Below are 17247 nucleotides of genomic sequence, written 5' to 3' on the forward strand. Positions count from 1 at the left end.
GACAGTGAGCGGCGCCGGAAAGAGCCGAATACAGCTGACTATGTGTATCTCGGCTCTGTGATTTCGGCGGCGCTCGTTCAGCACCGCCGAGTCCTTCCGAAGTCCGCGGCGCCATATTTGAAACTACTCGCTATGTAAATGTCGGCGGCGATCGCCGACATTCACATAGCGATAGCGGGGATCGGCGTATAACATGCACCCACGACTTTCCCCTGATTTTAAGGGGAAAAAAGTGCGTGTTATACGCCATAAATACGGTAATTATAAAAATGTATAATAGATGTAAAAAACTGTGATAAACTCCAGCCTGTGTGCATAAAAATCACAATTAAAGTATCAAAACAAGACAATTCATATGTGCATAAAAATCCAAACAAGAACAAATATTTGATTATTGATGTGTAAAAAAATTGAAAATGTCCGCAAAGAAGCCCTAAAAGTGTGTCCTGCTGGTGGAGGGGAAGCGCAGTCACAGCCTTCAACAGTTAGTATCCCATCCTTCCCTACACCCCCACTCGTGTTTGCATTCACCGGACTGCCTAACCCCTGCAGGGGTAAAAGGCATATGCAGACAATCCTGCGATGGCGGAACCGGGAAGTGATCCTCTGTCCAGGGGTGCTTTATCCTGCTCCGGTGTAGTGTTATCCCCAATAACAGGCATCTGTCTCCATGTGTTCATCTCTAGACTCTAGAGATGAACACATGGAGACAGATGCCTGTTATTGGGGATAACACTACGCCGGAGCAGGATATGAACACATGGAGACAGATGCCTGTTATTGGGGATAACACTACGCCGGAGCAGGATATGAACACATGGAGACAGATGCCTGTTATTGGGGATAACACTACGCCGGAGCAGGATAAAGCACCCCTGGACAGAGGATCACTTCCCGGTTCCGCCATCGCAGGATTGTCTGCATATGCCTTTTACCCCTGCAGGGGTTAGGCAGTCCGGTGAATGCAAACACGAGTGGGGGTGTAGGGAAGGATGGGATACTAACTGTTGAAGGCTGTGACTGCGCTTCCCCTCCACCAGCAGGACTTCTTTGCGGACATTTTCAATTTTTTTACACATCAACAATCAAATATTTGTTCTTGTTTGGATTTTTATGCACATATGAATTGTCTTGTTTTGATACTTTAATTGTGATTTTTATGCACACAGGCTGGAGTTTTTCACAGTTTTTTACATCTATTATACATTTTTATTTGCCATTTTTATTTTTCCACATTTTTCTCCCTATAACCACTGTTTATATAGACTATCATTATTGTTTACATATTGGATTCTGTTTCTCTGCCACTTTCAATATATAGGTATTACTCTCTACACATACTTAATTTATTGGATACGGGATTTTTGCATGTATCTTAGGAGCACTCTGCACTTTTTTTCCTATTACACTCAATATGTGGCCCATTCACATTTGCGTTATTTCAGCGTTTTTACATGCACAATAACACTTTCTTGATATAAATAATTGTGATACACCTGTTCATACAATATTTTTTAATTTTGTAAGAACCATCACTTATACATATATAGTTGGACAGCGCCAATTCCCCTGCTTAGAAAAATTCTTTAAGGTTTTTTACCTTGATGCATGAAGGTAAAAAAACGTTCAGCCTTTAAAACCACTTTATGAGAACAGGTGCTGCTGAATTTCTAGCTGTCCTTTCACTCGGGCAATACCATGTTTGATCAAATCATATTAGCCAAATCATGTATGGGTTCAAAGTCAGGTCCTTAGTGCTTGTTAGGCAGAAGCAAATCAGTAAATTCTCTGGTTTCAGCTAATGCATGAGGATGTATCAGCATTTTTTAATGCCATACAGTGAAATGGAGAATGTATTGTTTACGTACGTAGTTCATGCCAAGCATTCACTCTACTAGAAAAATAATATTTTATAGTAGGGTCACATTAACAAACTGTTCCAAGTTTCCAAACAGTAGCTTTGGAAGGTTGATTCATTTTTATTTGACACATTCAGGAAAATGTTGTTAAAATTTTACATACAGTTAAAGTCTACGTTTAGTCAGAAATCAAAAAACAACAATCAGCACAAGGGTAATTACTTGTGTCCCTTGTGCTGCTGACTCCTCTATTAGTTGAAATCCTCCTCCATTGATAACCCCTCCCTTTCTCGCCATTGTTATCTGGTTCAGTAGGGGTTAATACTGCTGGAGCTGAGACAGGCACTCGCCAAGAGTACCCACCCTCTCTGCCCAGCTCCTCTATGTGATCACTAAATGGAGGACAAGTGGATGATTGTGCTCCATTCATAGTCAGTTTTATTGCTTCTAGAAGAGCTGGGTGGCAAGGTGAGCAGTCATGAAGTCTCAAACCAAGTTGCCTCTTTTTCCTTCGGTTCATCCACAGAGTTGCACATATCTCTCATTACTTGTGTCACCAAATTCTTGTTAAAAAAAAGTTCAGAAGGATGATTGGACAGGAGAAATATGATCAGTGACATGTTTGTGGTGTCAAACTTGGCTTCTTTCAATGCCCATCTATCTTAATCGTGTATGAAAAGTGGCAACTCTCTAGAAGAACAGTCTATGGTCTGCTCAGCTTTTAGAAATGAAGCTTGACGTTATTCACAGCCATGTGTTAAATTGCGTGTATAACATTTCCAATTAGTCGCTGAGCCTACTGGATCCTGCAGTGTCTCATTTCTATAGAAAGCTGCAGGTTTTAGGCACTGCAAACACTTTCCTAATTCAGTTTTTATTCCTTTAGCTTTGTAGATTTATGACACTTATTATTTTACTTATTGCAATCTATGAGTTTTAAAATTTAGTACTCTTAGACAGGAGGTTCAAATGAGGTAAACTGCCTCTAGAATGCAAAAACTGCTGCGGATAAAATGTGTTTTAAATGTGACAAAATGTATAAAATGAAGGCTGTGACTGTTTTCTAGTTTAGACTCATTTCTGGTTTAGATTGTTTGTTTTTTTGAATCTTGGCGCTGAAGGGATTTCCTTTTCTCTTTTCACTTAAATTGGCAAGTGCATGAGAAATTAGGCATCTCTGTTTAAAGGAAAGCTCCCTATTTAATCATATTTTACTTAATACCTTTCCTGTAAGAAAACTGTTAATTTCTTTCCTCATTATGTGCCATGATGCCTTGTGTCAGTCACTGTCAGTTGGTGTTCTTAGGAACAAGTCATTTAATATGAGAGGACAGATAGAGGGTAAGCAGAAGCATGGTTATCCGGAATACAGACTCGGGGGAATGGGGGATATTACCAGGATGATTCTGATTTATTCAGAACCCAAAGACAACTGACAATGAATATTTTTTGCAGGCAGAGGATGAACACAATGTAGGAAAAAGTTACCAAAAATGTAAAGAAATACCCAGCAAACATTAACCGTTATTCAGCTGAACTTTAAATTATTTTCATTGTTGAGAATTATTTAGCTGTGAAATGACACAATAATGCTGCTTTTGTTCTTTCTTAGTTCAGTCACATAGCTATATGGGGAAGTATTCTACTCTGGATTGTTTTCTTTGGGGTCTACTCCTCTCTGTGGCCAGCAATCCCTTTAGCACCTGATATGTCAGGACAGGTAAGACTCTCTTTTTCACTTTTATTAAATGCACCCTTTCTGTTTTGGGCAGGCAACCTTGGCCTTCCAGCTGTGGTGAAACTACAAGTCCCATGAGACATTGCAAGACCTTGACAATCACAGGCATGACTCCTAGAGGCAGAGGCATGATGGGATTTGTAGTTTTGCCACAACTGGAGTGCCGAGGTTGCCTACCCCTGTTACAGTTTGTATTTTATGGTTATTTAAAATGGAATTCCAGTCAAATCCTAACTAAGGCTAAATCTACTCCCACCCCCATTCCAAGACTACTCTTCCCTGTAAAAAAAATAAATAAATACATTAAAAAAAAATAATACCTGTTTTTACCTATTCTGAAGCCATGATCGGGTTTCAGCGTTGGCTTCAGTGTAGAGGAGACGCAGCAACGACATCTGCAGAGCCTGGGAAATGGCGTCACTTCTAGGCCCTGGAAGTGTGAAGTCTATAGCCATAGCCTTTTTTTATTTTGGATAGAGTAGGTTAAATCCTGTGGCAGTTTTTGCCGTCTTTGGTCCTAGAGCACTTGAAGTTAGAAACCGTTATTAACTGAACAGGTGTCCACTTTGGAAGAGTTCCCCTTGCCTGTTCTGCTGACATATCTAAAATGTTTGCTTTTCCCATCACTTTTTGTCTTTGACAATGGACATCAGGGCAAACAAAGGGTAAAACTACATTACAGGGGCAAAGAAAAAAAAATTGACAGGCGTTCCTAACCTTCCTTACACTATCCAAAGCTAAAAATGTTTTATCTATACATTCACCCTAAAATCTTTCCTGCTTGGTTTGCACTTCTCTCTAGAATTCTCCTTTTTAATGGCGCTTATGAGATGTTGCTCTTTTTTTCCAATCTCTCATCCAATGTATATAATAGGAAGGACTGCAATACTTCATCTGCAATACCTTGTCTTATTTAATGCAAGTTGTATGCAACTTTTTTATTTTTTTTCTTTGCCCTGGGGCTGCTTGGCCATTATTTAAGGCTTTTCAAGTCTCATTTCTGAGTCCTTATGAATTCCCACGAGAGCCACCTTTGTGGCAGAGTCCATTTGGTTTCATAAGAAAGAGAAATCTTGGCATGGGCTGCAAATCTCACACATTAGGAACAATTTGTAAACCACACAGCCCAGGCAGACACAGCCCATCCTTAGAACAGTCTGCTCCTGTTTTTGCCATTGTCTCCAAGGCATTGGTTTGCCATTTCCCAGCTGACCAGCTTGTGTCTAGAGAAATGTGAAAAGTTACAAACAAAAATGGTTACCACAGAGCGAGAGGAGTAGCTGAGAAAAAAAAAGGAAGGAAATTCTGTGGGATTTTGCTCCCCCCCACCCACCCCCCCCCACATGATCCAAAATATACAAAGAAGCCTTCTGTCTTTAATGCGAATGTCAGCTTTACATCTTTTAAGTTTGGATTAACTCAGCAATTCAACAAGGAAAAAAAATCTGACAGCCTTTCAGATATGATGCAGGAAGAAAGTCTTCCCACCTCCCCCAACTCATGTTCATTTGCAAAGCCAAAGAGCGTTTAGGCTGAATAGTGGCTCCACTTGCCTGTCCATTCATAGTTAGCATTACAATGGTCAGTATTAACATCCTTAGGTCCCCAATACTGCCTCAGCTCCATTATACATGTTAGAAACAAGGTGGCCAGAATATAGGAAATCCTTTTTGTGGAAACACTGCGCTACAAATGCCTGCATCCCATAAAGGTAACTACACTGTTTTCAGTCTTCTTTCATAGAGCCTTTAATATCACCTGGTAGACCTGCATGGTACACATGAGGATCAGATGGTTTAGGGAAATCACAAGTATTCAATGATAAATACATATTTTGGGAGCAGTAAAAATGAACTGTTAGTCATAGTCCTAAACATAACAAATACAAATTTTAACATTTATTGGCTGAAGGTACACTAACAGATTTTCTCAGATATTACTAACTTGGGCAATATTAACCACAAGAATTGGAAGTGGCCATTAGCAGATATTTTCTTTTTGACCTTTTTAAAAAAATTTTTTGATTTTTCTGCACAGTTGCAATATAGAGATGATTTGCTGTGTGTGTTTTATGCTGCAGTGTAAAGTCACTTAAGTTGGCTTGAGGAGTTGTGGCTATTCAGGAGTCATTGTTGTTCTGATCATGGACAGACGTCTTATTTCCCTGTTCTATTAATGGGAGAGGGTTCCAATAAACTGACAGTTCTACCCATCCTCCCGTAAATCATGCTGTCAGGACTTTGGAGGATCTTTCTACATGATTCAGCTGCACATGCAGTGAAATGTTTTAACTTTAGGGAATGATCAGCAATTGTTTGAAGATTTTTTTTTTTTTTTTTTTTTATAAGCCCAGAACTCAATAGCAAGCAGTTTAATTTAATGAAAATGCGTACCATTGACTTGTTAACCGTTGCACAACCTGATTATTGGAAGCCATGCTCACTTATGCTGTGCGGCCTTTTGTTGTTTATAACCATCCTAAGTTTACAGAATTTGCTTTTAACCACTAACACTACTTTACACAGAGCGCTAGTTTTGACTCTTAAGGCTTGCCTTTTACATCTGCTGGAGATGGCCTTTAACTTCACTGTGCCTGAAAAGTATTTGAAATCGCATAGATTCCTACTTGAGGTTTTTCTGCCCCAGTGCATCTACCATGGTGTTAATTTTACTTGTTCATAACCAAGTCACATATAAATCTTAAAGGATGTTCACACTCTGGTTTGCTGAAAATCTTTAATTAGCAAACTTTTATAAACACAGGAATCACTAACACGTTTCATGCTGAACTCTGCTTTTTGTTTTCGTAGTTTCTGAGTTTTTCATCTTCTTTATGTTAAGATGAAGTTTTGTTTTAATTGTTGTTGTTTTTTTTTTTTTATTTTTTTTTTTTTACTTTTATTTTTTATGCTTTTCAAATTGTCCTTTAGGTGCCACTATGTTTTATCTATATCATATTTGAATTAAGTGGACTAGACCATTTTATCAGCTTCATAAAAATGTTTGTGGAAAAAGAAAGTATCAGTATTTATGTCCATTTTAGATTTTAATAAAGTAAATTGGCAGTTGCATTTATGCAGTGAGTGTGATTTGCCAGCCTTTAGTAAATAATACATTGTTTTGTCCAAGACATAGAAAATGGAGAACTGGGAATAGATCCTGATCTGTGTATTTCATGACTTAATCACAGCAGATCTTTAAAAAAAAAAAAAAATCTTATTAGGAGGATTGAAGTCTTAGAGCCCTAGAAACATGGGAATGATCTCACCCATCCAAGAAAATCGTATGCTTCTTTAATCTCCTAATTACCAAGACATGGCAGATGTGGTTTTATTAAGTGCAGAACAGCTATATTTCATCTGTTCTGAATGTTCTTGTATAAATACATTCTCTGTAGTATCAAGATAAATATTAAACATTTAAAAATGAATATCGTCTGCACTTTTCTGGATTTGATATAATTGTGGAGAAGAAAACCAATGTTATTCAACATCATTTTAATTTTGATGTATTTAGAAAATCAATCCTTTAATCTGTGCTTCATTTATATTGATTGTCATAATCAAAGTTGTTTGCAAACTTTGCAGCCAGGCAGAAAATGTGCATAATATTACTTGTGTTTCTTGTAGGCAGATATGATGTTCAGTTCTGGTCTTTTCTGGATGGGCCTCTTCCTCATTCCTGTAACATCACTGCTGTTGGATGTGTTTTATAAAACGTAAGTATTTTAACTTTTCTTTAAAATCCTGTTCCTAATGAGTAAATTTGGATATATTCAGGTAACACGTTATGCTAGTTAGCTAATAAGTTGCCTTTATTGATAGTGTAACTACATACAAGATATACGCACAGTATAATAGATGGCTAGAATGGATAAATAAAGTCACAAGTGTATTCCTGTTCATATACACAATTTTTTTTATTTTATGTTTTATTTTTTTCCTCTTTTTAATTAAGAATCAAGAGAACTTGTTTTAAGAACTTGGTTGACGAAGTTCAGGAACTTGAGGCTAAATCACAAGATCCTGGGGCTGTTGTTCATGGCAAGAGGTAAGATGTCATTGTTGCTTCGTCTACATTATTTCACGCAGTTGCTAATAAACAGGCGAGAACCGATTGACAGTAGTTATTTTTATAACATTACAATCTTAGTTTTTGCTAAAAAACTATATGCAACAATAATTATCATTCCAAGTCAAAGATAAGGAGCCTTGGAATTTGCTTTTTTTTTTCCTTGCCTATTCATATTTTATTAATAACAAATGAGTTGAATGTTTTTTATAGCAGAAAAATAGAATGCAAACATCTGAATATTTACATTATTGTCTTGGTAATCCTTAAAAAAAAAAAACACAGTATTTGTGAGTTGTGTTCTTTTTTAATTTTCTGTTGCTCCAAATGGTCAGAAATGATTTGTAAATCTAACAAAGATGTCAACTCAGGGCTTTAAAATAGGAAATTTTAAAGAAACATAAAATGTGGATTTTAAAATAATACATTATTAAAAACATATTAGTTGTGTTTTGGAAGACCATTATTCTGAATTAGGGGTCATATTTATTTTAACACAAAATGCAGAATCCTGTTATAAGAGATACAAGTACATGACAGATGTGTATAATGGTAACAAATACAGGGTGTACTAAGTACCGTGAATGACCCAAGTGGCATCTCCGATCTCATAACACCCCTGGAATGCTCGGTCAGGGGGAGGGGGAATGCAATTATGTATCTATAATGTACACTTTATTTCACAAGGAACTAAAGTAAGCTTTGTAGGATATATGTGGAATTGGAGAATTGCTTTGAATATTCTACACAGGTGGTAGAGCGTACAGTGGTTTAGGTAGTTATGTGTGTTTTTTTTTTTTTTTTTTTTTTTTTTTTTATCTAGTTTGTAGTTGCAATGAACGAGCCTGGGTATGCCCAATAGGCTCTGTATTGTTTTGTTCTCACCTTAAAATTTTAATAAAGATAACTTTAAAAAAAAAACAAATACAGGGTGTATTGGTTTACCTAGAACAATAACCACTTAAGCCCTGAACCATTTGGCTGGCCAAAGACCAGAGTACTTTTTGCGATTCGGCACTGCGTCGCTTTAACTGACAATTGCGCGGTCGTGTGACGTGGCTTCCAAACAAAATTGACGTCCTTTTTTCCCCACAAATAGAGCTTTCTTTTGGTGGTATTTGATCACCTCTGTGGTTTTTATTTTTTGCGCTATAAACAAAGAAAGAGCGGCAATTTTGAAAAAAATGCATTATTTTTTACTTTTTGCTATAATAAATATCCTCCCAAAATATATAAAAAAAAATATTGTTTTCCTCAGTTTAGGCCGATATGTTTTCTTCTACATATTTTTGGTAAAAAAAAACGCACTAAGCGTATATTGATTGGTTTGCGCAAAAGTTATAGCATCTACAAAATAGGGGATAGTTTTATGGCATTTTTATTATTAATTTTTTTTTTTCACTAGTAATGGCGGCGATCTGCGATTTTTATCGGGACTGCAACATTATGGCGGACACGTTGGACAATTTTGACACATTTTTGGGACCATTGGCATTTTTACAGCGATTAGTGCTATAAAAATGCATTGATTACTGTAAAAATGTGCGCAGCCGAGCCATGTTGCTGCAGTAGAACTGCAGCGGCTGGTCGGCAAGTAGTTATAGATTACTAAAGAAATGTATTAACCCTTTTTTCTAGTAAACCATTAGTCTTCCATATGCACTGTTACTTTGTGTATTTAAAAACACCTTCACACCTGCAGTTGTTAACTGTGGTAGTAACAAAGTTATATTTTGATTATTCTCCCACCTTCTAGATACCACAACCAACAGACTTTGGTATTGATTTAGTAAAACTGGAGTGTGCAAAATCTTGTGCACCTCTGCATAGAAACCAAGTGTTTTCTAGGTTTTTATTTGTCAAAGCCTCACTGAACAAGGTGAAGTTAGAAGCTGATTGGCTACCATGCACAGCTGCACCAGATTCTGCACACTCCAATTTTAGTAAATCAACCCCTTTGTATCACATCTATAGACTTTGACTGAGCCTGGCCATTAACACCCCAGTCCTGGCTAATAAGATATTGCACGTTGGTGCACTAGTGATCGTCCTAGGGGGTCAGACACTTCTGACCCTGAGCTAGCTATCCCTTACAAATGCCTGCCAACATGTTGGAAAATCTCCATGCAACTGCGATGAGCAAAAATAAATCCAATTGTTTACCTCTTTACACTGCTGGGCAAGTTGCAGCACAATGGTGGGTTCCAGCAATAAAAACAACCAGGAATAGTATGCAAGGAGACATTTGGGTAGCTTTAGGTGAATTGTAGTTTAACGTGACTGCTTTTCCATGTTAAGAATATCTGCAACAGAGGATGTTGTACTCTGGTTATTGCTGCCTTTCTCATATCACAGCTCTTTGGCAGTCTTAATATGGCAGCAGTGAAAACTGTTTTAAAGGTAAACTTTACCCTCAAAAGTCTGAATTACAGTCTTTGTTTAATCTTTCTGGATACATTGGGGGTTATTTACGAAAGGCAAATCCACTTTGTACTAAAAGTGCACTTGGAAGTGCAGTCGCTGTAAATCTGAGGGGAAGCTCTGCTGATTTTATCATCCAATCATGTGCAAGCTAAAATGCTGTTTTTTATTTTCCTTGCATGTCCCCCTCAGATCTACAGCGACTTTACTTCCAAAGTGGATTTGCCTTTAGTAAATAACCCCCATTGTTTTTCCTTTGGCTGTATCTTGTTATATTGATTGATGTTTGCCAGTAGGAAATAATAAATATTTTAACAAATGGGTAAAGGGATGGAAGATGGTAAAGCTGATTTTTACAGTTTTCACAGCTGCTATGTAGGGATTGCTGATGATTTGTGATGTGGGGGGCGGCTTTTTGGCACAGGTACTGTAATGCCACATACACACGATCGGAATTTCGGCCCGCAAAAGACCAATGAGAGTTTTTCATCGGAAAATGCGACCATGTGTGTGCTCCATCATTTTTTTGCTGGCTGAATTCCAGCCAGCAAAAGATTGAGAGCCTGCTCTCAATTTTTTGGTCCGTAAAAGTTCCTATCCGAAAATGCGATCGTCTGTGGCAATTTCCGACGCGCAAAATTTCTACGCATGCTCAGGAACAATTCGACGCATGCTCAGAAGCATTGAACTTAATTTTGTCGGCTCGTCGTAGTGTCGTACGTCACTACGTTCTTGACGGTCGTAATTTCAGCAAACTTTTGCGTGACCGTGTGTATGCAAGGCAAACTTGAGCAGAATCCCGTTGGAAAAGTTATCATATCTTTTTCCAACGAGAATTCCGATCGTGTGTACGCGGCATTAGATGGGATAGATAAAGGAATTGTAATTATTGTGCAACTGTGTTAACTATAATTATGTGTGCAACCTTCTGCACCCTGTAGAGAGTTTGTAAATGTATTATACAGTTCTCACTTCTATGCAAGAAGGGGGAAATTATTTCTGTGTGGGAACAATGGCAGTGATGTGTATAGATTTAAATCAATTACTGCAGATCAAAATATATTGCCAAAAACATCAGGATGTCTTTAGAGCCCCGCATATCAAGGTACTGAAGCAGGCCAGGGCAGTGATATTTTCATTGAGCATCATTGCATGTTTAACTTGCATCTCTGTGTGCATGTTGCCAAAAAGTACATTTCATTTTTTTTTTTTAATCAGCTCTAAATATATATGGCCCTGTCACAGCAGTATAAAGTATTCTGGTTATACTTAGAACCAACTAAAACTGACTGGTAATTTGTTTTTTTTTTCACTGTCACAGACTGTGGTTTAACCATATACATCTTTTGTTACATTCATAGTTTAACAGAGAGAGCACAGCTTCTGAAGAATGTTTTCAAGAAGAATACAGTCAACATGTATCGTTCAGAATCTGTTCAGCAGAACCTGCTTCGTAAGTGCCTTATTACTGCCACACAGTACATATAGAAAACTGTGTACACTCATATCAATTTTTGTCATATGACATCTGCTGTAAAAGAATGCCATATTCCCTTATACATTCAGTCTGTTATACTAAGGCTTTGTTCACACAAGAACTTTAAGTTGGTTTGAATTATTATTATTATTATTATACAGGATTTATATAGCGCCAACAGTTTGCGCATCGCTTTACAGCATTAATTTGAATGGCAAGATACAAACAAAAGCAGGACTTTCTCAACTCTCTGCAACGAAAGGCATTGTGAACTGGTCATTTTCTCTTGTCTATGCATTTTACTGTGTTGGCAAATACAGCAAAAATGTATGCCAAGACCTGCAATGTAACAATATCATAGAACAATTACAAACCTTGGCACCACAGTTGTTTTGGAACTACATTTCCCATGATACTCTGTGCAGAGCGCATGAGCATCATGGGAAATGTAGTTCCAAACATCTGGGGTGCCAAGGTTCTCCATCACTGTCCTAGAACATCTCGACTAAGGGTGGACACGCATGCCCTGATTTGGCAAGCAATGTGACTGATTCAAGCACTGCTACAAAAAGGATGCTCTCCTGAGGTTCTGAACCTGTTATCACCAAACTTTTTTTTATATCAAATGGGAACAACATTTGCGCTACACATATCAGCCATTAATTTTCCACATCATAGGAGATCGCAATATTGGAAGTCAGGGTGGTCAGATCACTTTGCCTGTAGTTGTGAGCAGCTAATCTGTCTGCCTGCAGCCCACTTAAAGTGGATGTAAACCCGATTCATGTAATCTGACCTGGGCACCTATACCTGTAGTATTTATTTATCTCTCTCCAAAGCCCTAAGTCTTGTGTCTTTCTGCTGCTCCATTGCTCTGTTATCAGCATGATAACTTCTGACAAGCTCTCGACACAGGAGATAAAACCAGCTGAAAATTTGTGTGAGTGGGTGCTATAAATTAGCGAGAGAGCTTGTCTATTCACAGCTATGCAGGTATCTTCGTTCCTCTGCCTATGAAACTCCCACTGCTGGAACAGGAAGAAGAAATTCTAACATAATGTTCACTTTCTAAAGAGTATAGAAAGCTGAAGACAGCACAAATACATCTAAAACTTCTGTAGGGAGATTTGTTTAATCTCTATATCAACTGAGGCTGTTCACTTCACTGGGTATATGCAAGGGTTTACATCCACTTTAAAGTGTTTTTTACCCCAACATTTCATATTCCTGATATGTGCCTGCTGTACCATGTACTTGTATGAAAAAGTTTCCTGTTCTCTTTGTATTGCTTCCTTTGTGTGAAATGCTGGATGTTACTGCCAGTCCCTCTGCTTTTCTATTAAAAACTGACCGCACTAAGCAGGAGAGCACACAATGGTTAGTTCTCTAGCTATGCTGGGATCTCAACCTGCTCTCCTCCAATAATCAGACTTGTCCTGACACGCCTCCCCTGCACAGCCTTTCACTGGGAAGCTCAGTGTACTGTTGCCTCTCCTCCCCCCAGCTCTTATTCAGCTGAGAACAGAGGGAATGTGATCACTTATAAAAAAAAGGTATTTATAATGTTTTTTTTTTAATCTACACACAAATGTTTTGCCTTTCATTTCTTTTTTAAACTGAATGGGTTGTTTTACAAGGTGATCGTTTACAATCACTTTAATGAGCTATTGTACAGTTATGATTAAAGTTTTTTAAAGTGCTGTAAAGTGACTCCATCACATTTTGTTAAACAGATAATCAAAGATATCCTTGCAAAGAAAAGCTAATAGATGCACCTCCCTGACACCCATCAAATCATCTTCAGCATCTGGCACACTTTTGGGATTGTCAGATGCCTGGTGATATTCTGCATGCTGTGCTTCTTTCCTCTGGATCCTGCATCGCTGCTGTGACCTGTAGTGACATAGAATCCAGAGGGAAGAGCCACGGAATGAAGGTGGGGAGATCAGAGTTCCAACACTCACAGAAGTGTAAGGAGTTAAAAAAAAAATTTTCAGCAAGCGTAGCTCATGATGATAGCTGAGATTAACAGGATGGAAAGGGTAAGTATAAATACACTATATTACCAAACGTATTGGGATGCCTGCCTTTACACGCACATGAACTTTATTGGCATCCCAGTCTTATTCCGTAGGGTTCAATATTGAGTTGGCCCACCCCTTGCAGCTATAACAGCTTCAACTCTTCTGGGAAGGCTGTCCAGAAGGTTTAAGAGTGTGTCTATTGGAATTTTTGACCATTCTTCCAGAAGCGCATTTGTGAGGTCAGGCACTGATGTGGACGAGAAGCCCTGGCTCACAGTCTTCACTTCAAATTATCCCAAAGGTGTTCTATCGAGTTGAGGTCAGGCCAGTCAAGTTCCTCCACCCCAAACTTCCATGCTTCCAAAACTTCTAAACTTCCATCCCAAACACCCCATATCATAATCCCCCCCTCCACCAATTGATTTGGACCAGTGCACAAAGCATGATCCATAAAGACATTGATACGATTAAAGTTCGTGTATATAAAGACAGGTGTCCCAATACTTTTGGTAATGTAGTGTACTCTTCTTTGCATTGATGCCCTTGATTCTCTGTCTTAAAACTTGATAAGATTGCTTTAAATTTCATGCTGTTCTATACATGGGTCATTTACTAACTTGCCCTTTCCATGTTTCTGTGCACCAGTAAATCCACCTATGCCATAAATACCATAAATCCAAAATTTGCCCCAGTTGTTTTTTATGTTTCTACTTATCTTTCCTCCTTGGTATAGGGCAGCTTTTTTTTAACCAGTGTGTTTAGGCATCCCGGGGTGCCTCCTGAGTTCATCAGTGGTGCCTTGACACAATGCTTAAAAATTTCCCAAAACAAGCCAGTGGATGAATGAAGCTCGCCTCTTTGTTACACAAAGCCATACGTTTTCATTGTGTAGCATTACAGGCACCATGTGGGCTAGCCACCAGAATCCTAACAACTGCTGACATCATTTGATAAGGGCGACCTCTGGCACCTGCTCCACATATCCTGCTCCTCTGTCAGCACTGGGCTCACGTTGGCTGCATGGTGGAGAAAAAATGATGGAAGCCAAATGTTGGAATACTAATCAGTACCAGTGTGCAAACACGTATTTGCTTTGAAAGAATAAATAATCTCTAATGTTGGGGTGTCCTATGTGTGTGGGTGTTGCAGCAATATGTAAAACTACTAGGGGTGCCTCGAAATTGTGCATAATTATACATAGTACCTTGAATGGAAAAAGACTGAGAAACACTGGTTTATGTGTGAGCTAAAGCATTTTGTAGAATGTTTAATTGGAGTAGAGTGCCCTTGCATTGGTGACTCCTTAAGGAGGAACTGCAGTCTGCTCACATAATTTGTAGTAAACACATCTTTGTCATTCTGAAGCTTCCCTCCAACCACTTTGCATATTATTATATATATGTACTGTGATTCTGTACTTGCCAAATATGCTGCAGAAATCTCCCTCCACTGAGTCTGGCTGCAACCATTTTAACTGTGGGCAGCTAAAGCTGCTGCCTGTTCACTTCCTGGATTTACAGAGGCACACCTCCAGCTCTGCAGCCCTGCAGCTCTCATTGGCCCTCTTATGACTCACCCCCCCTCCCTTCCTGGCAAACTTTCACGAGAGTGAGAGAGAGCTGTGTATGATGTCATAAGCCTAGGCTTTTTACCAGACAAGAAACAGGAAGTGGGCTGTATAAGGTCCCATGTACACGGGACGCTGTTAAACGTACGTTCAGAGGCAGTTGGATGCTTTTTTCAACTGCCCCTGAACTCATTCAATGTTATCCTATGTGACCATGTACACAGTCTTGTTTATTGCCGTTTTTTTGCAGTTGCGTTTAACAACGTTTTCTTTGGAAGCAAAAAAAAGGGGTTCAGACATTGAAGATTTCCACGTTTCAGATTCCAAACGCGTCTAAACGCGGTAACGGTGTTTAGCCGTCTTTTCGTTTATAAGCGTTTTTAAAGGTACCCTATATTTTAGACCTGAAAAGACAAAAATATGATGGAAAACAATGATAGAAAACAATGAAAACACTTAAAAAACACATTAAAAAAAATAAATGGTTTAATTGTGATGATTCATAGACCATATCTAGCCCTTGATGCAATTACTATTTAATTATTATAGATATTAAAAAATTGCCCAAAAAAATGTTATAGATTAGAAAAAATGTAATTAACGTTTAAATTTTCATTAAATAGACAAAATATTTTTTTTTTAAAGTAATTGAAAAACAAAAATAATACCATATACAGCTGAAAAAAATATCCAATAAATATATTATTTATTTAATTAGTATAAATATTTTAAAAAATTGCCCAAAAAAATCTTATAAATTCTAAAAAAAATTGAATTAACGTTTAAATGTGCATAAAATAGACAAAATATTTTTTTTTTACAAAAAATAAAGGAAAAACAAAAATAATACATCTGTATGTATATATATATATATATATATATATATATATATATATATATATATATATATATATATATATATATATATACATACAGATGTATTATTTTTGTTTTTCCTTTATTTTTTGTAAAAAAAAAATATTTTGTCTATTTTATGCACATTTAAACGTTAATTCAATTTTTTTTAGAATTTATAAGATTTTTTTGGGCAATTTTTTAAAATATTTATACTAATTAAATAAATAATATATTTATTGGATATTTTTTTCAGCTGTATATGGTATTATTTTTGTTTTTCAATTACTTTAAAAAAAAAAATATTTTGTCTATTTAATGAAAATTTAAACGTTAATTACATTTTTTCTAATCTATAACATTTTTTTGGGCAATTTTTTAATATCTATAATAATTAAATAGTAATTGCATCAAGGGCTAGATATGGTCTATGAATCATCACAATTAAACCATTTATTTTTTTTAATGTGTTTTTTAAGTGTTTTCATTGTTTTCTATCATTGTTTTCCATCATATTTTTGATCGTCACCAACAGACGTTCCCCTGGTGACACACACTTCCTCATGTTGGTGTCCATGCGTGTCAGACTGGGTTGTACTTTTTAAAGTAGAAGGTCAAATGTGGCAATGGACATGCGTGTGAAGGTCCGGGTAGGTACGCAGCTGTACGTACACGTTTACAAAATATCCTGCCGACATTTGCTGCGCAATCAAAGGATGGGTCCAATAGCAACGAACTCTGGACCTCACACGCAATTTTCTACGTCGTTCTAGCCTCATCAAGAGCAAAGTCAGGAGCATTTCCTCACTTTTGCTCATAATGGGATCCATTGCAAAAAAAAGCACAGAAATCGAGGCAAATACAAGTAGACAACTGCTCTCTCTGCTGCTGCTACTCACTCTGGTCAAAATGGCTGAAATAGTTAACTTGCAATGTTTTTTGAGCTTGGGGAGGGTCTTAAATTAGGTAATCTTAATAAACACTTCTAGATGTAAACGCGGCATGCAAACGCGGCTAAACGGGCGTTTTAAACGCCGGTTTCAAGGCGAAAAAAATTCGTTCAGAGGACCTTGCGTCAGCGTCCCGTGTACATGGGGCCTTAGGCTTCATGTACACTTCTGCTGGTAAACGGATGTTTAGGAGCAGTTTTTTTTCAGCTGCCCCTGAACTCTCCTCTGTTATCTTATCAGTACATGTACACAGGGTCGTTTATAGTCATTTCTAGGCAGTTGAAT

At 37.6% G+C, this 17247-nt stretch overlaps 1 protein-coding gene across 7 annotated transcripts in view; it reads left to right on the forward strand.

The window, feature by feature from the left end:
- ATP8A1 (ATPase phospholipid transporting 8A1) overlaps window positions 1-17247 on the forward strand; it is a 339326-nt gene that overhangs the window by 314354 nt on the left and 7725 nt on the right. For all 7 annotated transcript variants that reach the window (XM_073608500.1, XM_073608506.1, XM_073608505.1 and 4 more), the window contains 4 exons: window positions 3472-3579; window positions 7227-7315; window positions 7555-7647; window positions 11451-11542. In XM_073608500.1, the coding sequence (XP_073464601.1) occupies window positions 3472-3579; window positions 7227-7315; window positions 7555-7647; window positions 11451-11542 (382 nt within the window). The remainder of the gene's footprint in view (window positions 1-3471; window positions 3580-7226; window positions 7316-7554; window positions 7648-11450; window positions 11543-17247) is intronic.

Source organism: Aquarana catesbeiana, linkage group LG01 (assembly GCF_042186555.1).
Source record: "Aquarana catesbeiana isolate 2022-GZ linkage group LG01, ASM4218655v1, whole genome shotgun sequence".
Classification (NCBI taxonomy): domain Eukaryota; kingdom Metazoa; phylum Chordata; class Amphibia; order Anura; family Ranidae; genus Aquarana; species Aquarana catesbeiana.